At 36.5% G+C, this 25,320-nt stretch overlaps 1 protein-coding gene across 5 annotated transcripts in view; it reads left to right on the forward strand.

Moving 5' to 3' along the window:
* The window catches only part of LOC128865121 (ABC transporter G family member 1), a 94,356-nt gene that overhangs the window by 63,254 nt on the left and 5,782 nt on the right, over positions 1-25,320 (forward strand). For 4 of the 5 annotated variants that reach the window (XM_054105114.1, XM_054105113.1, XM_054105115.1 and 1 more), the window contains one exon: positions 25,074-25,211. In XM_054105114.1, coding sequence (XP_053961089.1) covers positions 25,074-25,211 — 138 coding nt within the window. The remainder of the gene's footprint in view (positions 1-25,073; positions 25,212-25,320) is intronic. The other variant, XM_054105117.1, reaches the window with a different exon arrangement.

The following is a 25,320-nucleotide window of genomic DNA, read 5'->3' on the forward strand; positions in this document are numbered from 1 at the left end:
ATAATTGGTTACCCGATTTTTCTAGGCGTTTGCTTAGCTTTCGTTTTGCATCTTCCGCTGCAGCAGTGGTTTGTTGGCTTCCAGCATCTGTGTATGTGTGCAGCCCGTCTGTTGGCTATCCGACATCAGTTGTCTTCACTAAAACCGCAAACGGCGTGCATTCAATCAAATTGCAACAACAAAGTGTGCCTCGAAACTTGATCCGAAATTGCAGAGATATTTATCTACGCACATAAACGTACATATTTATGAGTAAATGCGGCAGTTAATCGGAGCCGAGTAAAGTGTAACTCTTTAGCTGCTTCAAACTGTCAAATGCAGCGGTCCTGCAAGTGATAAGTGAAACCGTAGCGCGAATGGCGCTTCATTCTACATAATATAATATTTTATCGTAAATAATACTTTTTAGTGCTTATGCATTGGGTTTAACAGTTTATTCGTACATTCCCAGTCTTTAGATAACGACAGTAGTGACGAAAATATAATCTAAGTTCAAATCAACTGACTGAACACTCGATAAAGAAGTCAAGTAGCGCTCGTGATAACGTCACCCTGTGCAATTGCACGAGATATTTATGCATTTGGATATACCTATGTATGTACTTATGTGCCTACTCGTATTAAAGTGCTTGCATTCACATACATACACACACATGGCAGCAACTGTTGCAATTGTGATTGAAGAGTGTTTCCACTCAGGGACACTCATCACGAAATATAATCGTGAATCCAGCCACGCTCATCTAAAGATTGGTTGAGCTGCTGCGATAAGATGTAAAAGTATTCACCTCTGCTGCACAGTGTTCTATTTGGGAAGCGAATATAATATTAGGCGCCTTCGCTTCGCCGATTTTTTGGTCGCTATCTCCGGGCTCTGCTCACTTCACGGGCTCCGCTCTGCTCACTGGGTCCGAGCGGTACTTTTTCTATTCATATTTCCTCAAGGGAGCAGTGGGTAGTGTGCAACATTAGGAGACAGGACATGACAAACATGTTTACAGATGGCTCGAAGCTGGACGAAAGAGTTGGGTAGGCTTCCAATGTAGTCTTTTCCAAGCGGAGGTAGTCTCAATTAAGAAAATAGTATATTGGTTGCTTACTGCTGCAATTACTGTAAAGGATGTAAATATCTACTATGACTGGGATCGTTGGTTGTGCCTTCGAAATGCCTGACTGCGCTCTCGATTACATCTGAATACTTCGATATTAGGCTCATTTAGGTTCCCAGTTCAGCGACTTAGAAGGAAACTGCTTGGCTGATGAGCTGGCTAGACAGGGCACTCTGGAGACGGTTTCATCGCAAAACAAGAGGATTGGGGTTCTCCTGAGTACACTCCTGGAAAGATGGGCCTCGCGTGAACTCAGCAAGCGCTGGGCTAGTGCGCAATCGTGTTAAGTCGTGAGATCCTTCTGGGCACGGGTAGATCGGGGCCACTCGAGGGAACTTCTAAATCTAACAAACCAGCAGCAACCGACTTTGGTTGGTATCTTTACGGAACATTGTCCATTTTTTGGTTATTTTTCTTCTACTTTCTCCCACCTCCCCTCCCTTCCCTTTTATGGTATCACAATGTACGATTTTTTACTATGCGTTCAAGTGGGTCCCTCCTAAGGGCAGCCATTTACCCTACCTACCTACCAAGCCTTAAGTCAACAACAGCAATGAGAAGAACGAAACCATAAAGTGTGTTGACACAGCACGAGCATCTCAAGTAACGAGCTGAAGTAACAAATCTTTACCCATATGGACGCGATCTTACAAACAAACACTCATTAATTGCCTCCAAACAAATACAGTTGCTTCGTCTATCCGCCACTTGCTAACGCTTGGCGAATCAAAGTGGCCTATTTTCTCTTCTTTACAAGAATGCAGCGACGGCTTAAAAGCATAGCTCCTCGTATTTAGTTATCCTACTTCCACTGAAGTATTGAATGAGGTATAGTATAAAGTTCCAAGGGTTTTTTGCTTTATTTCGACGACTTCAGTTCTTGGACTTTCTCAATAAACTGTAATACGAGTGTTATTATTTTTGGCTTCCATAAGGTGTAGATTTAAGTATAGGGTCTTTCAAAAGACGGGTCTTTCAAAAATTTAGATTCATTCAGGTTTCGTTATATTTTTATTCAAACAATTATAAGTGAAAAATGATATCGTTTAAGTGTTCACCAATTCCACCACATGTCTACAGGTAAAATCCACCAAACAGTCGATCCAGGAATGCCTTATAGTCGAGTTGCCAGTCTCTCGACATTTTTTCACCAACCTTTGAATTGTCGATTTATTCGGATGATTATTTCTACCACAAAATTCACGCATTTTTCGATACGTTGTTCTTAAAGATCGACCATTTTCATAAAAGGTTGAAGTGGTAGTCCACAATGGGACACACTCAGGCTAATAGCGCATTGTGTTTTCATAATAAGGCTCAGTAATTTTAATGCGTTGTTCTATCGTATAAAATCCTACATCTGCCTACCCGACAAACGTCGAGGATGATATTAAAAGAGGTACCGCCTAGGAAAATTCACTACTGGCATCTCGGCGTCTCTGAAATACCCTTTATAAGATACAAAAGAGAAAATAATACGCCACAACGTATTTGACGAAGAAACTCAGTTCAAATCTATTAGGGGTCTTTACGTCACTTTATTTTTCATATGAAAATTTTTATTTACTTTTATATTATTTTTATTTTAATTTTTTTATGATTTTCAAATAATAGATTTTGCATTCCTGTACGGAATTTTAAAATACCCACTGTGCACAGGAAACTTGTTGCACACAAATTAAATGGTGAGAAATTTTCGCATTTCATTGTTTTTGTTGCTGGCGTACTTGATATTAATGCTGGGGGTTCTTTTTTATGTTCGTCGTCACTGGTTGACATACTTACACACGAAAGCTGTAGAGCCTTATTCAACCATAGGAACACCCGGAACTAGTGGTCATGTAACTATTTCCCAACTAGTTTAGCTCGGCAAAAGCTTTTCAAAATAATTACGGATTTGCTCAAATTATTATATTTCATAGATTAATATAACAAATATAAATAATAATTCAAGACTCTTTTAAAACTTAAACTAGTGACAATAGGAACAAAAAGGAAATATTTATAGAAAGTAGAAATAGCTACGATACAAAAACCACTTAGTGATTTTATTAAAAATACTGTTTAAATTTTTGAATGCTAAACAATAACCACTGCGTCCACTATGATTTTCAACGACTTTTTGTATTGTTCAGAATTAAAAATCCTACGGCAGGTTTCTGTGGGGTGGAATACCAGAATTCTTTGTTTTTTGCCATAAATCCTTCTTATTTTTGAATGTTTCCTTCCGGATTTCCTTCTTTAAATCTACGCAAAGGTTTTCAATGCAGTTCAGGTTGGTTGACTGATTTGGCCAATCCATAACTTTAACATTAATTTGTAAAAACCATTCACGTACTAACATTGAGGAGTGGGTCAGTGGGTCATTATCTTGTATAAGAAGCCACCGCAGTGGCAAATTCTCCTCATCAAACGGTAGCATCTTTTCGAAAAACGTCCCTATAAATAAATAAATTCGTCCATTTTATGTGTTATGAGATGAATTGGTCCTACTCCATACCAAGAGAAGCATTCCCAAATCATTATGCTGCCGCTGCCGTGCTTGACTGCTTTTTAATTCTTTTTTTTTGTGAACCGCGGTGAGAACTCTTGTTCTTTGGGACGTCTGACATTTCGCTCAGCATCATTTCGTCGTCATCACGTCGTCCTGTGGTTTTTTTGGGCTTAAAAGCATTTGCAACAAAATTTTTGGGCCATCCAAGTGACTCAGCGATAAATTTGTACGATCTTTTAGTTTCCGAAGATTAACAACAAGCCTCCGCTCCTCAGCTCTGCAATGCTGCGAATGACCCATCTTTGAAAGAAATTCACATGAATTATTAATTATTAAATGAATTACCTAATTCGCCACTAATATTTTATTCAATATTTTTCACTCAATTAGTTGAAATGCAAGAGCCAATGTCATTATTCAATCGTAGATATTCATTGGGAGTTGAGGTGGTCTAAAACGGGCTAGTTCCGCACTTGCGTCGACAGCCATATTTGCCACAAGCACTATCGGCGATCATTCATACGGAGATATCTACCACAGATGTATCTATGTGCACACACACGTGCATATGTATGTATGTATGTATGCCTACACAGGTATGATTGCGATTTCATAAAACATAGCGGAAAGGAATGGAGGAAGGAAAACATTCATGCAATGCTGCAACACAACGCAGCCACAGAAGTGGCAACAGCGACAGCAACAACAAGCACCAGCAACCAACAACTCGTGCACACACTTTGGCTTGCGGTTAAGTTGCAATTGTTGTTGAAAATTGCTTTTCAAAACATGATTGAAAAAAAATGTAAGAGGAAGTGCAACACGCTCGCGAAGTAACCATCAAGACAAGGCTAGAGCAACAAAAAGCGCGCTTGCCGCAGTAGCAGCTGCCATTTTTGTGCCACACATAGCGTGTAATCTTTGAGAAGAAGTGTTTTCGTAGTCAATATACAATTTAACAAGAAAGCGCTTTCTTTTTTTTCGAACGACGAATAGGCAACTGCGCTTGGCCAATCAAGCCGACCACCGGAGGACGGACGCATAGACGAGGCTATTTATTATTCAAGCAGCTGAAGTGGCGCACTTTCTCGCCAATAACTATGTAGAGTGATAATTAGTTGTGGGAAATATGCTTCCTAGTTCCATTGTTGTTCATTATTGCGATTATTGCGCCATTGAACGAAGTGCAATTGGCGGATTGAATAGTTGAATGCGAATGCAGTGCGACGGCGAGTCTGTCTGAGTCTTCTTTGCATTGTGCAAATGGAGGTTAAGCGCATAGATATGTTTGGGCAGATACATACAAACCTACCTATGAATGTGGATGTATGTGTATAGGCATATTTATGCGTTTAAGATTAGATATACAGGTACGTGATGTACCTACAAATGAAAAACAAGATGTGTGCTAATATTTACTTTTATAAACATATTACTAATTATTTAGACTGTAATTATTAAGTCCGTCTACTCCATCAGCCAATCTTACCTGCTATTTAAGGTATGGTAGCCATCCACCTTAAGATACTTTATTTTTTACTAACTTACCAGTTAAATATAAAGCAGAAAACAATTCACAAAATTTTGGGCGAGAACCGAATCGTTCTTAAGTATATTTATCCTACTAAAACGCGAAAAATCCATGGAAACCCTTCCAGAGAAATACATAAATGAACGCATTTCCATAAAAGTGACCGAAGCAAATATATTCAAGCGTAAAAAGTACCGTTACGGCACAGTACTCGATAAACGATGCCCATATATGGTTGACAACGCAACGTTCTTATGTATTTTCCAACGGCTGTATAATGGGTGAAGTGAAAGGAGGGTACTTACTTTCGGAATTTAATTCAATTACTGCAAACTGAGTCTTACAATTTTTGATAATTTATTGATTGGCTACCAGCTTGAGGTCGCATGCCATTTTATGAAAACAATTGAAAGGAGTGCCTTGAAAGCTCACTTATTAATCAAATAGGACCAATGTTTGCTTTATTTGAATCTTCTAAATTAGGCCTCTCTGTGCGCGCTGCTACCCCATGAGTAAATCGTGCATGTGTATGTATGTCTAAACCCCGTTTTGCTCCCTTCGCAAAGTGATTTGGTGACCGTCAGCACTTTCTGAGACCTTGACACATAAACTTAATTAGTCAGCAATGTACAATACGTATGTATGTATGTATGTATGTACGTATAATATAACCGTTGACAATGTGACATTGGAATCACAATTACAGATGGAGAAAATATGAAAACAAAATAAAGGCAGTGGCACTTTTGTTGCTTTTCTTAAAAAAAAAAAACAACAGAAGAACCTCAAAAATGGCAAATTGTCAACAAATTCTTGCACTGGCATGCATACACAGATGACTTATACTTACATACGAACATAATTCAAAAAGAAAGACACACTTCATTGCCAAAATGCGGCTGTCGACACTCCCAAGCACTCGCATACGCAGCCGTACAAAAAATCACACATACATGCACACGTATGCGCATACATTATAGAATTCAAACATACATAGGCACATACTTAAACATTCGTAGAAGAACGTATTAAAGCAAAGAATCGAAGAAAGCGCAAGAAACGAAATAAAAATAATGGAAAAATTAGGTCAAATTTACCAAAAATGAAGAACAAAGTGAAAAGTTCTAAACTCACAATTAAAAGATAATTGTTTGTGGCCAAGACTCACAAACATAAAATAACAAAAATAAAGCTGCTTCTACTCAAATGAACTCGCACGCATATGTTACATATGCACAATTATATGTATGTATGTATAGCTACATATCGGTGGCGGCTCTTTTACCTGTTCTTGTGTGCATCTAATTCTGGTTTTTAACGGATTTGAATAAATACTTCGAAAATGCTTCAGGCAGCAACAAATGAAAGTGCCAAACAATTTTTTTTTTTTGTTTCATGGATATTCTCGTTTGTGAGTGTCATAACGGTTAAGAGTCCTGGTTTCAAACCCCACTATTGACGTACTAGGCAAGCGCCGCTTTAGAAGAAGTACCCACGCAAGTGCCAAACGCAGGCAAGCACCAGCTGCATTGCGTGAAGCCTTTGCTTTCTTATGAAGTACGTCTCGCTTCAGGAAGTAAATCACATTAGGTTGTTTGCTTTTGTTTCGCCTGAAAAATGCTAAGATCAGCAATGCAGCAATACAATGGCTAACTCACCATACCATTCCCATTGCTTCAAAGGGGAAAACAGCAAACATTTCCAAAGCCCTCGACAAAGTCGTCTTATTTATTAATGATTTTAGCAGATGCTTTTCCTTTGCCGGGCACCTACTACATGCAGACGACTTAACCAGAAGACTTGCCCTCAGAACCAGAAGACTTGTACTCAGACTCCAGGCAGACCTTAACGAACTCGCTTCTTGGTGTTAATATTCATGCATCTCTTTAAATTCTAACAAATGTTGTCACTTCAATTACTTCAATCACTTAGTAAAATCATTTGCTTTCAGCCAAATTAAAAAAGTTTATGTATGTCAGTTAGTGAACGAACAATTAGAAAGCGAGCAGTTTGAATAGGGTTGTTCAGTCGGCCATTTATTTCAACAAAAAATAGAAAGGCCCGACTAGAATTCGCAAAAGCTAACCTTGATTGGATCGTCCAAAAATTAAGGACTGTTTTATTCTCGGATGAAGCGAAGTACAATATAAAAAATTCGGATGGTATAAGGTTTGTGAGAAGACCGAAAGGACACAGACTCAACCTTAAGTACTACATTGCAACTACCAAATACAGTATGGGATTGTTTTTTTCGTTGAGGGATCGAACCAATTTATCGAATAATAGGAGTAATGGACCGACATTTTACTAATTAGAAGATGCCATTAAGATGGAGGTGCCAGCAGGACAATGATCTTAAACACACGTCTTACTATTGTTAAGCTTGGTTGCAACGTAACGGCATAGACGTTTTAAATTGGCCAGCTTAGTCCTCTCACCTCTTCTCCATTGAGAACTATGGAAAATTGTAGGATCAAGGACAAACTATTTGAAGATGTAGAAAAAGGATGGAAAGGCATACCGCAAGTCGTTATTGACAACTTAATATCTCCAATGCCTAAAAGATGCGCCCTAGTTATCCAAAATAAAGTATTATCTACAAAATACTAGCATAGAAACGGATTTGTTTACACCAATGTAGGAGGTGTTCTAGTTTGGTCCACTGAATTTTTGACTACTTTATGTTAAATTTATAAAAAAAAATTGCCCACAAGTGTTATTAAAAGTGAATATATAAACAAAAAGAAAATGCAAAAAATTTTTATTTCTAATGTCATTGTTTTGAGAAAATCAGCAATCGCAAAAGTGCACTATAATTTTGGCCAATACTGTACCGAATGTATTTATACGAGTATATCTATATTGGGATGGCCGAAAAACTGTCAAATTGCATTATTATAACTATTTTTTAAATAAATCATAGAGTTTAATTTTTATACATTTCTGAAGGCGCTTAAATATCACACATTTTATACCAAATTTATGGGAAAGTGCAATTCTTCCTATGCAAATTCAGTAGTATTTTTTTAAAGCGTTATCGGCATGGGTAAATAATAAATGAACCAAAAAGGTGTCTAATTTTTTTGACTATAAAACAAATTTAGGGGGTATAATCACGAAAAAAATGGGTTTTTTTTCTCATCTTAATCTGCGTACAAAGCAATAAAAGACAGGCGCGAAAGTGCTTTGACAACTGATTCACAACATAATTGCACACTCCATAATACTGCATATACAAATGCATCTATGTACACATGTATGTGCATACATGTGTTAATATGTAAATACATTTGAATACTTGATTTTTGTTTTTTTTTTTTTTAGAATTCTCCAGTGACCTATATTCATTTGCGAAAATTGCGTGATTTCTATAGACTTGATCGTTTTGCAAAGCCAAATATCAATTGCGTTTATAAACGAGCACTCAAATGCCCAAACACCATCAATTATATTGTAAAATGTATGCAAAGCACAAAGCTCGCACAAACTCTATCAGTTAAAACCAGCGCCAATCGAATCAAATCAGTATCAAAATTCGTGTGCGTTTCATCCACTTGCGATCAGTCTGCACGTACTGGCTCATTGTATTTGTTCATATGTGTGCGCGTGTGTTTGTATGCCTGAGTGTGTGCGCAAAATAAAAATTGAATTTTCGTTACAATTATATTGTCAATGACCTTTGCGTTTGTTATTTTAATTCCCATTAATTATTTGTTTAGTTGTATGTAGGTGGGTGTGTGTGTATGCGAATGAGACTTTATGCTTTTTGTCTAATGAAATTTCACTCCCATGCGATTGTTCGTAGTTATTTCTCTTTGTTGATTTTTGCATTTAGCTCTACCTGCTCATGTGTGTATGCAGGTATTTGTGTACGCATGCATGTGTGTATGGCTTTTTTGCGCTTCTACTTGCTGTTCTAGTAGATAGTAGCTGATCCCTCGCAGTTCTTTGACACTTTTTTGTGTGCGCTTCGATTCACCCATTTAATATCGGTCAATGTATTCAAAAAACGAGATAAGAATTTCAAACATTTTGTTTATTCTGCCCTTCTTCATTTTTTCTGTTCGACCGATCGTCCGAATTCACGACGCTGCACACCAACGATCAACGGCCAACGGCCAATGGCCATCGGCATATTGCCCAACTTTCACGTAATTTTTGCGTTTTTACTAATGTTAATAACCTCTTGCAAACATGCAAATGCAAAAAACCACAAACAAAAGCAAGAAAAAACGCCACAAAAGCAAAGCAAAAACAAATTCGCACCAAAAACCGGTGCTGCGAAGAAGACAGTCAAAAATTTAATCCCACAAACGTGAACGGTATGAAGAGGCAAATTCCGTTTTTTTTTTACATACATGCAAATAAACATTTGTGTGCATATATATACATATATTTCCTTAAATTCATGTGTAGGGCATTCATGCATTATATAAATGTATGCATACATTTGCAAGTATTTGTGTCAGCATTCAACACTTCCCCTAATTGGTCGTAAACCAGGAGTGATAATATTATATTATATGTAAGTATACCATTTACATAATAGCTGTCGCTCTGCACCTCCGATGACAATGACGTCGTCTAAAAATGTAAACACACTACATATGTATGTATGTATGTGTGGATATAAACACTGGATTAGCTCTGAGTGCCTGCTTAAACCAAACCCAATTTACAGGTATTAACAAAAACCGAAGTCTTTTCGGCTACACTTTCGCTTTGTTGCAATTTTTGTTGATTCACAAGTAGTGCACTGAGCAAGCTTCCTCACTTTTACATTAACAACAACAACAACCATACTAACAATACATAACATTAATGAGAGAATGGGAAATGTATACAAATAATTAATTAATATCTTATCCGCTGCAATTGTAAACATAAATTATTATTATTAATATTTTTTGCTGTGAATCGCCGCAATGGGTGTATTATTTTCACAAATCTTGGGAGAAAAGGCTCAAACAAAATTTCTATGAGATCATCAGTTGGCAACTTTGTATCTGTGGCTTCAACGGAAACGCTGAGGCAGAAATAATTTCGACTTTCAATGAATAAAAAAAACGAAGTAGACTGGGTTTTGGGAAAATATTTTATTGTACTCAAGATCTGCCAGAGCGTCACAGATTCTAAGCACACACATACTTGTATGCTTTTATTTTGTTTTGCTCATATGCCAGGGAGGGATAGTAAAATGAGCAGCTACAACTTTACGTTTTTTTTTCATTATAAGAAAAAAAGAAAAAAAGAGGTTGTCTGTAAAGTCGGTTTACTGACGATAGTTTAACGTGATAACGTCATAAGAAAATACTGATATTATGGCTACAATTTTCAAAACAAAATTTTTATTTTATTTGTTTGATAGATATTTTGTATGGATATAGAGGAGGAGGTAAATGGAAACGCAATGGAATAGGTCAAGTTACATTTACACAAACGTGAAAAATTACGAAACATTTATCAAATTCATGAAAGATATGTTCATGAATACATATGTATATAGTCACATATATTATATATATATATATGTATATAAGTATATAAACCTAATTATGCATTGAAATGAGAGAGAGAAAGATTGAAGTTGTGTTAAATAAAATGAGTACTACTTTACAAATATGTTTAAGAGAACCTAGCCTAAGTTTAATAAATATGTGTATTACCGTTAATTTACCTTTGTTACTATTTTAAGAAATAAAGAAGTTTTAGTTTTGATAAACACACTGAAGAGACGTGTTTGAATCACAAAACGTTATTGGCGACGAGGATTAAAGCTCCAAAAATTCTTGAACAGTATTCTGGGCAGAGTCAAACTGTGTCTATTATTTCATTATTTAAAAAATTCGGCACCAAATTTATTCCGATAAGAATAAATAAACGTTGTTCTTTTATTTCAAAAATACGAAAACATTTGTGTAAAATTTTAACTGTGAAAATTTATCTAAGTATCTAAATTCTGATGACCTCTATCAAGGACAGTGAACTTGTAAAAATCAAAAACAAAGAAAAAACTCTTCAGAAGTGTGCTTAATTTTGACCTTCAGTAAGGACAGTGAACTATTAAAATACAACAACTCCGTTGTATCTCTTTAGCCTATAAGAAAAAAAAAGGCAGAGAGAGACTTAAACAATAAAACAACAATTGCACCTGCTTAAACATTAAGTGAAAGTTCCGGAATAGGCTACAACAATAAATACAAGAGCAATTCTGTAATAAGAGAGCAAAATTAGCAACAATTATAGCAAGCGGAGCATATGTAGCAGCAAAATCATACAAACATGCAAGCATAATTGGAAGTTGTACCTGCTTGAACACCCACACAAACTTTATGGTGATCGTTCCAAATTACAAAAACAAGTAAAGTGGGTCCACAACAACAATTATCCTCAGTGAAAACGGCAACAAACACCAGAAGGTCATTCTTGTGAGCATAAGTACTGAAAATTTTCGCGTAACTATACATACATAAGTACATACTTTATATCATTGAGTAATTTAAAATTACATGCATATACTATATATATTTCGCACAAAAAAAAAAAAAAAATCATTATGGAAACTTTAGAGATAAGTAAATTTAATTTAGTATTAGCGTGCATTAAAAACATTGAAAATTTGGATGGCAATGATCCAAACCAATTACCAGACTTTATAGAACAAATTGAGAATATTTTGCCTACAATTTCTGAATTCAACTCAGTTAATAGTAATGTGCTATTTGGTTACATAAAAAACAAATGTATTGGTAAAACTAGAGAAGCTATTCATCGACATCCTAACGTAACTTCATGGCCTATTTTAAAAGAAATCTTAACCACAAATTTTGGCTAGAAAGACAACAGTAATGACTTGAGGGATAGTTTAAAAACTTGCAGAATGCAGGGAACAATCGAAAATTATTATTACAAAATTAGTAAATTAGCTAATAGAATTCATAACAGACATTTGACTCATAATGATAATACTTACTCGACCGACGAAATAAATAGAATAGCTCTTAAGACTTTTAAAGAAAACCTCCCAGAACCTACAAGGACAATGATATTTTCTAGAAATCCGAGTACTATAGAAGGTGCTTTCAAAATAGTTTTGGAAGCAAGACATCAAAATTATACACAGTTTGGACCAGCGAAACAATACAATTTAAATACAAATGTTAAAGTTCAGCAACGATTTGAAAAACAATCCGTATAACCCTCGAAATTACTACAATAATAATAATACTAACTATCGTAGAAACAATAATTCATTTAGACCTCACAACAGCAACAATTTCGCAAATTTTCAAAATGCTCCTCAACAAAATCAACAATTTTTTCATAATCCTATTAATCCTAATCCACAATTTCGTAACATATTTCGTGGTAGTTCCAATCGAACTAGAAGATCAAATTATTCACAATCTCCAAATAGAAATCAACAACAATATGATGCTTGTACAAATTACAATTTACAAAGGCAACCAATTCCATCAAATTTCCATAATGGCGAAAGTCAGAAAGTTGAACCCATGGAAAAAGGAAACTCTAGCGTAAATTTTCCGATTACCGGCGAACACAATTACCCTATATAGTAATATAATAAAAAATCCAATAAAAAAATTGAAATTTATAATCGATACGGGAGCGGAGTTTAGTTTGATAAGCCCTAATATTTGTCATCCTAGATGGAAGACAGAGATTAATATAGTAGCAAAAGCTTTGGGAACACAGATTTTGATAACAAAGCTTTGCAGGTTTCCAATATTTAGTGAATTTAAGTTAACTGATTACTTTTGCGAATTTTTAAAATGCAAATTCAATGATAAATTTGATGGCATAATAAGAAATAATATTTTAAGAGATTTGAATTCTGTTATTGACTTACCTAATAGACAGTTCATTACAAAAAATGCGGTTATAACTATATTTAATTCTAAAGAAGAAGAAATGTATAATGAAATATCTTATAAAGAGAATTTTATAGAAATGTTTAATAACGGAATTGGAAAACACAACATAACTCTTTTAATTAAAACAGATCACCTGCAAATATACGAAAAAGAAAAATTGTTGAAAATTGCTTTTCAATATAAGAATGTTTTCTATAATAAAGATGAGGACTTAACATTTACTAATGAAATTAAACATAGAATTATAACAAAACATGCTATGCCAATATATTCTAGAGTGTACAGGTACCCCGAAGTACATAAAGAAGAAGTAGATTCGCAAATTGAAAATATGTTGAAACAAGGTATCATTAGGCATTCACATAGCCCGTACAATAGTCCTATATGGGTCATACCTAAAAAATTAGATGCGTCTAAAGAACAAAAATGGCGAATAGTGATAGACTACCGCAAGCTTAATGATGTTACTGTAGAGGATCGATACCCTATTCCAAATATAGACGATATATTCGACAAATTAGGGAAATGTCAATATTTCACTACCTTGGATTTAGCCAAGGTCTTTCATCAGGTAGAAATGCATCCAGAAGATATTCCAAAAACCGCGTTTTCAACAGCCACTGGACATTACAAGTTCTTACGCATGTCGTTCGGACTTCGTAATGCTCCAGCAACATTTCAGAGGCAGATTAACAACGTATTGAAAGAATACATTGGGTCAATCTGCTTAGTATACTTAGATGACGTACTTATTTTTTCAACGAGTATTGAAGAACATTTAGAGGCCATTGAAAAAGTACTTAAACGTTTAAATGAAGCTAACCTTAAAGTGCAAATAGACAAATGTACTTTTCTTGAAAGAAACAAAGTTTTTAGGCCACGGAATTAATTCTGATGGCATCAAACCGAATCCCGAAAAAGTTAAAGCCATTGACGAGAAGCGTTGCCCAAAACTCAGAAGGAAATAAAATCCTTTTTAGGTATCACAGGATACTACAGAAGATTTATCAAACACTACTCAAAACAGGGCGCAAAAGTTAATACGAATGACAAAGATTTTCAAGAAGCTTTTAAAAAATTAAAAATTCTAATAAAAAATTATCCTTTACTTGTTCACCCAGATTTTAGCAAAACGTTTACATTTGTAACAGATGCAAGTAATTTTTCTTTAGGTGCAGCTCTTATGCAAGGCAACAAAGTTATTTCTTTTGCAAGTCGTACACTTATGGAAATTATAGCACGATTGAAAAGGAATTACTTGATATTGTGTGGACGACTAAGTACTTCCGTCCATATCTTTTTGGTCGTAGATTTACAATTAAGACAGATCATCGTCCGTTAGTATGGTTAAATAATATAAAAGAACTAAATGCAAAGCTACAGAGATGGAAAATAAGACTTAATGAATTTGATTTTGATATCATTTACATAAAAGGCAAAGAAAACGTTATAGCCGATGGGTTAAGTAGGTTAAACTATAAAAAATCGGATGATGAAGTAGCAATAAATTTACATGAACTGTTTGACGAAGATGTTAATACAGTACATAGCGCGGAAAGTGACGACACTGATTTTATTAAAATAACAGAAAGACCAGTAAATATTTTTAGACATCAAATAATTATGGACAGCTCAAATTTTAATTCTTTCAAAACTAAAATAATTTTCAAAAATAAAATTCGTCATATTTTAAAAGTTGCAAATAAAAAGTATATTTTGGAATTTATGAAGAAAAAATTGCCTGCGAAGGGACTAGTAGTGGTTTATTGTCCAAACATTGATTTATTCAGAGAATTTCAATCCAACTACACTGAATATTTCGCAAAAAACAAGTATCTTCAAGTAATGAGATCACCGATTTTTATTGAAGACATAATTGATAGAGAGAAGCTTTTACAAATGATAGAAACAACGCATTTAAAGAATAACCACAGGGGTATTCTGGAAGTTTTCGAAGAAATAAAGAGAGATTATTTTTACCCAAAACTAAAATATAAGTTGAACATAACACCTACTCCAAAACATCATAACGACATTGTACATATATGTAGATATTTATTACAAACAACGCGGTGCGATGTATTTGACAAGTATAGATAAACTTACGAAATACGCAACTGCTCAGTATTTGGAGGATAGAACCTGGGTCTCAATTCTGACAGCCCTTAAACAAAGAATCCAGTATCTAGGTAAACCAAAACAAGTAGTTTTTGATAGTGAACTAGATACAGCCGCAATAAGAGAGTTTTTGAAGGATCAATAAATAAATTTACATACAACTACGACTTATTTGAAGACCGGAAATGCTGATGTAGAAAGACTGCACAGCACGCTTAATGAACATATACGCTTATTTAACGCAGATCCAAGCAACACGGACGAGCTGCAGGACAAAGTTTTTAAAGCAGTAGTGTCTTACAATAATTCTATTCATTCTACAACGAAGGACCGACCAATTGACCTTTTAAACAATTTAATTTCGCAAGAAAACTTATCCAAATTTTCGGAATCATTACATGAGCAAAAGTCTAAAAGAATAAATACGATAAATACGAAAACAAACAGAGTTGATGAAAGCAATTTTGTAAATGATGTTGTTAAAAATAATAGAGTAAGTAAGTCAAAGCTAAATACAAAAAAATTTTAAATTATAGAAAAGAAGGAAACTATATATTATCAAATGATAATAAATTTAAAAAAATATATAAATCTCAAATAAAACGAAAAAATAATTTTGATACTTTATAATAATAGGTAAGTTATGAGCCAGCAGGGATTGCTGTATCTGGTGGTGGAGGAGTCACATACGTATACTAACTACATGAATACATATGTATATAGTCACATATATTATATATATATGTACATAAGTATATAAACCTAATTATGCATTGAAAAGAGAGAGAGAAAGATTGAAGTTGTGTTAAATAAAATAAGTACTAATTTACAAATATGTTTAAGAGAACCTAGCCTAAGTTTAATAAATATGTGTATTACCGTTAATTTACCTTTGTTACTATTTTAAGAAATAAAGAAGCTTTAGTTTTGATAAAGACACTGAAGAGACGTGTTTGAATCACAAAACGTTATTATATGCAAATAGGTACAAGTATGTGAATTTATATACAAATGCGCATATACATACATATACCTATATGCTCACTCAAGTAGGAGAGAGCCAGATGTCGAACGTTGCCGAACGCGGGGGCCGATTCTGTGTCTTTGTCGATTGTTCCGCGCTCTCGCTTGCAGTTCAAGCACATTAGCTTACATTTGCTTGCGTACAGAATAGATTCGTACATTTGATATGCCCATATGATTTGTATGCATCTTTACATATAGATTTATTCTTTTTGAAACTTGCGCAAAATTGTATATGTATTGTACATATATGCATATTAGTATACATATTAGTATACAACATATCTTATAAGGTATGTGGTAAATATTACCATACATTTTTTCCTTCATATATAATAAAAAAATTAATAATAATAACATTAAAACAACAGGTATTATTAACAACTAGTCGTCACTAATTAAAAATTCGGTAAGAATGATGATGATACACTTGGTTTTATTTTAAATTCTGCAAGTAAATCAAATTAATAATAATCAATAAGAAGGCATATGCGAATACAAATATGTGAATTTATATATGTACATATGCGCATATACATATATACGCTCATTTAAGTAGGAGAGAGCAAGATGTCGAACGTGGCCGAACGTTGGGGTCTTTGACGTTCGTTCCGCGCTTTCGCTTGCAGTTCATGCAAGGTAACGACCATGAGCAAGATAACGACGAATGAGGAAGATAACGACGATTGAGCAAGATAACGACGAATGAGCAAGATAACGACGATTGAGCAAGATAACGACACAATTTTTCGTGCGTGCAGCCGGTTAAATCGAATTATAAGACGTTATCATGTCAAAAAACACTTTCCAAAAGATGTTCAACCGCTTTAGTACAAGCAGCAAGATTTTGGATCTGCATTAACTTCCTTAAGCTTGTATTTACATATCTACATACAAACATACATGAATAATCAGACATTCCATAAACTTTAATGCAAACATTTTGCGCCACTCTTTGTAAATATTTATTGAAGTTGTTGGTACGCAGGTGGTAATCTCTTTTCAGCGCTGTCTTAGTTCGCATATCTTTGCTAACTGGCGCCTGTTAACTGCACCTTAGTACTCAACTAACTCTGAATTCACCACTCATAAGTTTTTCCGTATCTTAAAAGCCAGCTGCGCAGACTTAAGTGTTTTTCAATACTTTCTATATCGCAGTCTAAACATCGAATACATCTAGGGGCGTATCTTAAGTTAGCGAGAGCGCGTGGCTAAACCATAATTGGGGCATATAATTTTGGAAGTATTTCGTATGCATCCGATTCGAGGAATTTCTGAAGGAATGTAAAGTAAAATACTTTTCAAGAAGCCATAGAAAAACACATTTTTTTATACCAACAATAACACACAAACGCTTTCAATGACTCAATCAATCATGCCCAAAACTACAACGAAAAAATATTTTCTCTCAACTTCAGAGAGGCGAATTCGTCAATTGCCTTCGGGTCATCAATTCCACGCGCTCTTTGATTTTCATCATCCCGTAGTGTATTTTTGTACACCACCCTATTAGTTTGTATGTATTCTTATTTCTTCAAAATTGTTTTTCATTTTATGATGTTTTACTGCCGATCATTGTGTAGAAAATAATAATCTATTGAGGATAATCTTTCATTTAGGTTTAATTTAATAAAAAGAAAGTTAACTTCACATGACCTTTTACCAATCAATTTTGTTTCAACTTCTAATGCGACTTCTTCTGCAGCGGACATACACATCTCTCAGCTCTTCAAATTTTTGAGCTGACTATTAGGTTTCGCCCTTCGCTGCGAAGACGTCTCATAATTAGGATCCTCCACTGTCCACTTTGCTTTCCGCTGCCGAATGTATGTATTTTCGTCTTATTTTTTGGCTCCAGTTGTTATAACGCGTTATGGTCATTGATGGACTACCTGCAGACCGCTTGATCACCCATCGAACGATCGCGTGGAAAAGTCAAATAATAAATGTGTTGCTTTCAGACGACAAGATTTTCAAAAAATGGTTTGGCTATCATGTCATGAAGTAGAAGTACTTCTACCGGAGGAGTAGGTGTACTCTAAGAAGATTTTTGTTTGTGGAAAAAGCTATTCAGCATACTGACTTGGCGTCACAGCAGCATCGGCAAAAATATAAAATACATGTACTCGTAAAAAGCTAACTTAAAATTTCCAAAAGAAAGTGTTGGCTGAATGTGCAAACTAGCACGTACACCACATTTCCATTCACATATGCACGTATGCATGTATGTACATAATTGGGCTTACTCTATTTGGATGTATCAAAGCTGCGTTGGGTGATGTGGTTAGGAGCGGTGCTACAGCCAGTACAGAGTGTATTTGTGCTTTCAAATCTTAACAAAATTACGATTTAAGAAAATTTATAATCTCATTTCGATAATCAGTGTAATCTCATAACTCTAGCATTGCTTGCATACATACATACGTAATATGAGTAAATTTACATGCAATGTCTCTATATATGTAAATAGTTAATAAACTCAGTTCTTTAGTTAGAAAACCTCTGATCTTTTGGTGTCTGTGCATATTTCGCCAGCAGTCAGAAAGTGTCCATAGGATTGTTGGTCAAAGAAGTTGGAAAAAGAACTTGGAAAAGAATAAAATTCGTCCATTTGGATACCATACGCTGTGGTGAAACCGTTTCTCGCTATGCCACTGTGTCCGGGGATCCAAATGACCATAATATCGAAATATTTGGATGCAGATCGAATAATTTCGAACGCACAAACAACGAGCACAGTGCCCAGATAGCCATTCTATCAATTTATCCAAAATGAGCTTATATGAATACTGTCGGCACGAAAGAAGCTACCGCCGCTATAGAAGTGTAGATTCCAGACCGCTCTCAAAAGCTCGTCTACTACTGCCCGTATACTACCGGAAAGTTCTGAAGAAAGCTTTGGCTCTTACCCAGATGGGATCCACTTAATGCTAGAATTTACGTCATTGGGTCATTGCTTGCTTCGTACCGTGGGTAAATGTGCTGAAAAGCGACTTAAAAGGAAGCGAGTTTTTGATGATACGGTTCAGTTACATTTTAATGAGTATCTGGTTAAAACAGTCAGGACACATTTGGAGTACCTATTTGGAGAGCTCGCGTTTAGAAAAGAAACGCCATTTTATCTCGAAAGCTATAAGTTACACATCGAAGGGTAGCTTGCGCGCCGAAAACGCTGATCCATAAATTTTCACAATTGAAGTTATAATCAACGATATCATCAATAGCGATTTGCGTTGTTTTGGTTTCGTCCACGGCAGACACCAATTGTCTAACTATCTAATGATTTCAGCAAGGCATAGCTACATTCAATCGCAAAACCCTAGCGTTCCAGTGTGGAACACAAAACCACAACGAGTTTCTTCCATTCGGGTATATTTTGCGAAGGCGCGGGCTTCTGATTCCAGCAGTCGTCTCCAGGTGTTCGCTGGTCTTCCCCGTCTGCGGCCTTTTTGAGTGTTCAATCTGAAAATGGGTCTACCATTGGTGCACCTAGGCCATATAATTTGACCACTTTTAACACTATTTTGTGAGGGGACAACAAACCACGGGACTAAGTGGATAAACCAGCTATAATTGACAACATGGAAGCCACCACTTGGCACGTTACAGCGAATTAAGTAGGTAGGTAGGTAGGTAGGGTGGTTGTCGCAAGACACACTTGGACCTTCAGCAGGTCCATTGTGATACCACTGGAGCTTATCCTTACTCTACGTGTTCCTTTTCAAACCATCCGGTTGCTTTAATAAACGAGCAGAGCTTCGTTAGTTTTAGATGGGCTATGTCCGCTACATCGGTTAGAAATGCTGTCTCGAGAGTGCGCAGCCTTCTCATAGCTAGGCTTTCACACTCACATAAAAGGTGTCTGACTGTTTCCTCTTCTTCTGTATTAAGACAGCTTCTACAGAAATCGAAGTAAGGGAGTCCTAACCTTCTAGCGTGGCTGCCTATTAAGCAATGACCAGTTAAAACACCTATCATTTTTCTTATAGATTCTCTGTTGAATCGTAGCAAGATCTTCGATCGACCGCTGTTCCAGTTCGGCCATGTCTGTCTGCTTAGTTCGCATGTTGTGAGGTTTTGCCAGATTGTATTTACCTTTTTGATGGTTTCCCTGTCTATAAGTAATTTACAAGTGGCTATGGGCATGGGTATCAGCGCCTTATCCGGTTCGAGACCGAGCGTTGTACCGGTTCTTGCAAGTTCATCCGCCTTACAATTTCCTGCAATGTTTCTGTGGCCTGGTACCCAGATAAGGTGCACCTTGTAGCACTTAGATACGTCATCTAGTAGTTTAAAACATTCTAGAACTGTTTTTGACGAGTGTGTTTTTGATTCCAGCGCTTTTATTGCTGCTTGACTGTCCGAGTAAATGAAGACTTCATTTGCGGATAATACTCTCGTTTTTATCTCTTTAAGTCCCTCTTTTATGGCAGTGACTTCCGCCTGAAATACACTGCAATGATCAGGCAAGCGAAATGGTTGGCATACTCCGAGTTTGTCGGAGTAGACCCCTCCGCCTACTTGGTTGTCTAGTTTTGAGCCATCTTTGTAGATGTTTAAGTCATTTATCTTGACAATGAGCCCGTTATCCCATTCCTCTTTGGAAGGAAATACTGTGACAAAGGATTTATCGAAATTGATGTCCTTGGTCCTACAGAAATCCGTTGTGCTGGGAATGCAGGGGAATTGTTCTAAAATTGAGGAGTGCTCTCTTTGGTACGTTCTGAGTAGGCCGATTTCTCTTAGTCTGAGAGTTGCTTTGGCAGCTGTTTGCTTACCGTACTGCTCTATTGGTAAAATGTTAAGAATAATATTTAGTGCATCTGTGGGTGTGGTTCTGAGGGCCCCGCAGATGCAAAGACTGGCCATTCTTTGTACGTGTGCTATGGTTCTTTTGACGTACAATTTATCTAAAGCTGGCCACCATACTAATATGCCGTATGTTAGGTTTGGTCTGACAATTGCCGTGTAAAGCCAGTATACGATAGATGGGGAGAGACCCCAACTTAGTCCTATTAGCTGTTTACAAGAGTATAGTGCTATTGTCGCCCTTTTTACTCTATCTTCGACATTTGCCTTCCATGTTAGCTTTCGGTCTAGTATTAGACCTAGGTAGCGGGCCTCATCACTGAATGACAGTGCCGTTCCACCTAGAGTCGGAGGAATTATATTTGGAATTTTGTGTTTCCTGGTAAATAGGATGAGTTCAGTTTTATTGGGGTTGACGCTTAGCCCATTTGCTTTTGACCAGTTTTCAACCATGTTTAGTAAATCCTGCATGACTTCTATGAGTGTATTGGGGAATTTCCCCCTTACTACCAATGCAACATCGTCCGCATAGGCTACAACGTGTTGTCCTCTCTTCTCTAGGCTCTTTAGCAATGAGTTTAGTGCCAGCACCCATAGGAGAGGGGACAGCACACCGCCTTGAGGTGTTCCTCTGCTAACTTTTTTCTTGATCTCTGAGTCTCCTAGGTTTGCGATCACCAATCTGCTCAAGAGCATGTTTTTGATGAACTCAACCAGAGCGCCAGAGATCCCGAAGTCCGTCAGTGCCTTTATTAAGGTATCCGGTAGGATGTTGTTGAATGCGCCCTCGATATCTAGGAAGGCTACCAGTGTGAATTCTTTATTATACATTGACTTCTCGATTTCTGTAACAAGTGAGTTAAGTGCTGTTTCGGTTGATTTCCCTTTACAGTACGCATGTTGTGAGATGCTGAGCTTATAAGGGCTGATGTTAGCCCTAATATGCTCTTCTAAAATTCTTTCTAATGTTTTTAGCAGAAAGGAGGATAGGCTTATTGACCTGAAATCCTTAGGTGTCGTGTGTGAACTTTTTCCCGCTTTAGGGATAAAGACCACTTTTACCTCTTTCCATGTTGATGGGACACTTTTCAGTTTCAGAGCGGCCTTAAATATGACCGTCAACCACTCCATGATATAGTTTAGTGAATGTTGTATTTGGGCCGGGAATAATCCATCTGGGCCCGGTGATTTAAATGGTTTGAACGTGTTCACTGCCCAGGTTATCCTAGTTTCAGTGATTATTTCTTCAATGTCAGAGTTTGGTCTTTCTGTACCATTGTTGATTAACACGTTAGATGATTCGTTGCTGGGAAAGTGTGTGTCCACTAGCAACTTCAGAGTTTCGTCACTCGAAGTAGTCCAACTCCTGTCCGGTTTTTGGAGGTATCCGGTGGTATAGTGTTTTTTTGAAAGGATTTTACGCAGTCTGGAGGCCTCTGTGGTTCCTTCGATTTCTCCACAGAACGTTCTCCAACCAGACCTTTTCGCTTTCCTAACTTCTTTTTTGTAAATTTTTAGCTTAGTGTAGTAGCAGTCCCAGTCTTTACTCTCTCGTGTCGCTTTCGCTCTATTAAACTGTCTTCTGCTGTCGTTTCTTAGTGTAGACAGGTCTTCTGACCACCAGGGTGGCTTTTTCTTCCCCTTATACTTAATTAAGTCAGTCGAAGGAGCCTTAAGTTTTAGGCCTCTATAAACGCTAAATGCCACAAAGAAGGCTAAAGAAGAGACGAATGTTGGTAATTTCATTGAATTCTTTTAGGTCTTTTGTGGAAAAAAATCGTTGCGTCTAAAACGAACCACTCGCTGATTATTTTTTGAATATTGTATTTATGGCAGTTGGTCCAGAATATTTAAGTCAGCTGCACATCAGCAACTCGAGAAACGCGAATATTTGTACGAATAATGTATTGTAGGTGTATGTATATATACTTGCATAATTACATATAAGTAAATGTAAATAAATATGTAAATAACCGGGTAGGAGCTTGCCTTACAAGAAGTCAACGACCCCGCGGGCAGTATGACCCAAGTTCTGTGATAAAAAAATTAATACATATTAAGAAGAAATGTTAATTTCAACAGATATCGCGTGAATGTATTAATGAGATTAAATCGAAGGAGCGACAGCCGCAATAACTACAACAACTACAGCAAACAATATGCGCAGTGCCAAGAATGGCGACACAAAAGCCATGGAAAACCGAAAAACTCGCATGTGCACACACACACACTCGTGTGTATATATACGCACTAAGTGATGAAGATAATAACAATAATAGTATGTATAATAATAATAGCAGCAGCAGCAGCAGTAGCAACATCGTCAAAAAGGAATAAAAGCTACGCAACAAAATGAAAATATTTACAGATCCCATTGCATGTAATGCGTTTGCGGTGGTGTGCATTTGTGAGTGGACGCCGCGGCGCTGAAATCAGAGCAAGATCAGAAAAACTAAAATAAAATGACAGTGGCACCGGTTCGTTGCTGCAGCTAACCAGCCCAGCGACTGCGTGAGTTAGTGACTGAGAAGTCAGTCTGTCAGAATTTGTTCAAACAATCGGATAAATGCACTCGCGCCATCACACACTCATAGGTGCATATACATATGAGTATGCGCTCGAGTATGTGGGCAAGTCCATAGAAAGTGTATAAAGATAAAAAGAATCTGCTCGTAATTATTCTTTCTGGTTGACACTGCTTTTCTTCAATGTTCAGTTGTTATTAACTTCCACCGATGCTATTTGAAGAAAAATCATGCACTCATAGGCGAACACACACACATACTTGGGCATATGTATACATATTACTGGCCCACATATCGATGAAAAATGCCAAAGCAGCGTGCGTGGAAGCACATGAAAGCCAGCCAAGAGATTTCGAATTGAAAATAAATAAAAACATGAATATTAGAAAAACCAAAAATATGAAATTGCAAATTATCTCGAAACAAAAGAAATTAAGAAATGTAATGAACCGTGTGTGTGTCGCGGAGAAAGACTGACATGGAATTTTGATTAAGACGCGAGCGTGGAGTTAGCGCATAGCCATGGCTGCTACATAGCTTTTATCGATCGGTCAGAAGAGTCCTTGCATTCCATGTCAAAATTTCTTAATGAAATATCAGATAATGACTTTAAGGTTGATAGCTGCGATCCTGCGATCCTGCGTTCTTTATTGGTTCTATAGTGGAATTCGCATTGCTATCTTTCCTTCACCTTTCCTTTCCATAATGGCAAACATCGGTGGGCCAACACAGTGAAAAGGAAGGCTAATCATGGCGGCCGCAAACTGAATTCTTCTGAACGGCAGCAAAGTATGGGGAGATTTTTCTGTTCAGTGAGGTTTGGCAAGTCATCATGAATTGTTTACCGCCAGAGTAACGTTTCCTAATCGTGAAAATTTACTTTGGGGAAAAAAATAAAAACCTGTTCGACAAGTTCTTAGAGCACTTCGTCCATTTTAGGCACGGTTTACATGCTGGCGACATCATCTGCCCTTATTTCTTTGGAAATGAGGATGGAGCTGTCGTTATGGCGAATCGCGTGCGCTATCGAGATATGCTGACTGAATTTTTGTTTCCAAAAAAGAATCAGCAAAACATCGACAAAAGGGTGGCGCAACTTTCCATACAGCGCGCTTAGCCGTCGATTCATGGCAATATTCAATCTACCATTGACGCCATACGGCCAGATTTATTGGAAAAAGTAGTCGAAAATTGAACTGATCGAATGGACCATGCAACTCGTAGCCGCGGCTCACATATTCCGGATATAATATACAAAAAATAAAAATAATATGAAATTATCTACCAGATTATAATTAAAAAAATTCATTCCATCAATTTTTCTATTATTATTATTATTTATGGGACTTAGCCCTGCGACTTGAAATTTTTATTGTGCTCCCTTCATTGGTTCAGAGTATTTCTCTGGTCCCAACTTCCTTAATTAAAGAAACATATGAACATGTACCCATACATACATACATACATATATGTACATATTTTTTAACGCAAATACATAAATTTGAATTTTTCACGGATTTCCTAATTTCTTTTAATTTCATTTTCTTGTTATGCTTTCTATCATTTCAGCAGCGATCCCGCCATGTCCGCATTTCCTTTCATATCCGACACAGAACCGCACCTTCGTACGTTGCAGTTGTCATTCCAGAATCTAAACGTGCTCCACAACGAACGCCAGATTCTCTCCGATGTGAGTGGCTTAGTAAGGTAACAACTGAACTACAAACATACTGCCACATTTTACCTTCATGCACACAATAATTTTCATGCTTTTTTTCTATTTTTCTATTTTGCTTTCTTCTTTCTACGCTTTTAT

The sequence above is a fragment of the Anastrepha ludens genome, chromosome 5 (assembly GCF_028408465.1).
Source record: "Anastrepha ludens isolate Willacy chromosome 5, idAnaLude1.1, whole genome shotgun sequence".
In the NCBI taxonomy this organism is placed as follows: Eukaryota; Metazoa; Arthropoda; class Insecta; order Diptera; family Tephritidae; genus Anastrepha; species Anastrepha ludens.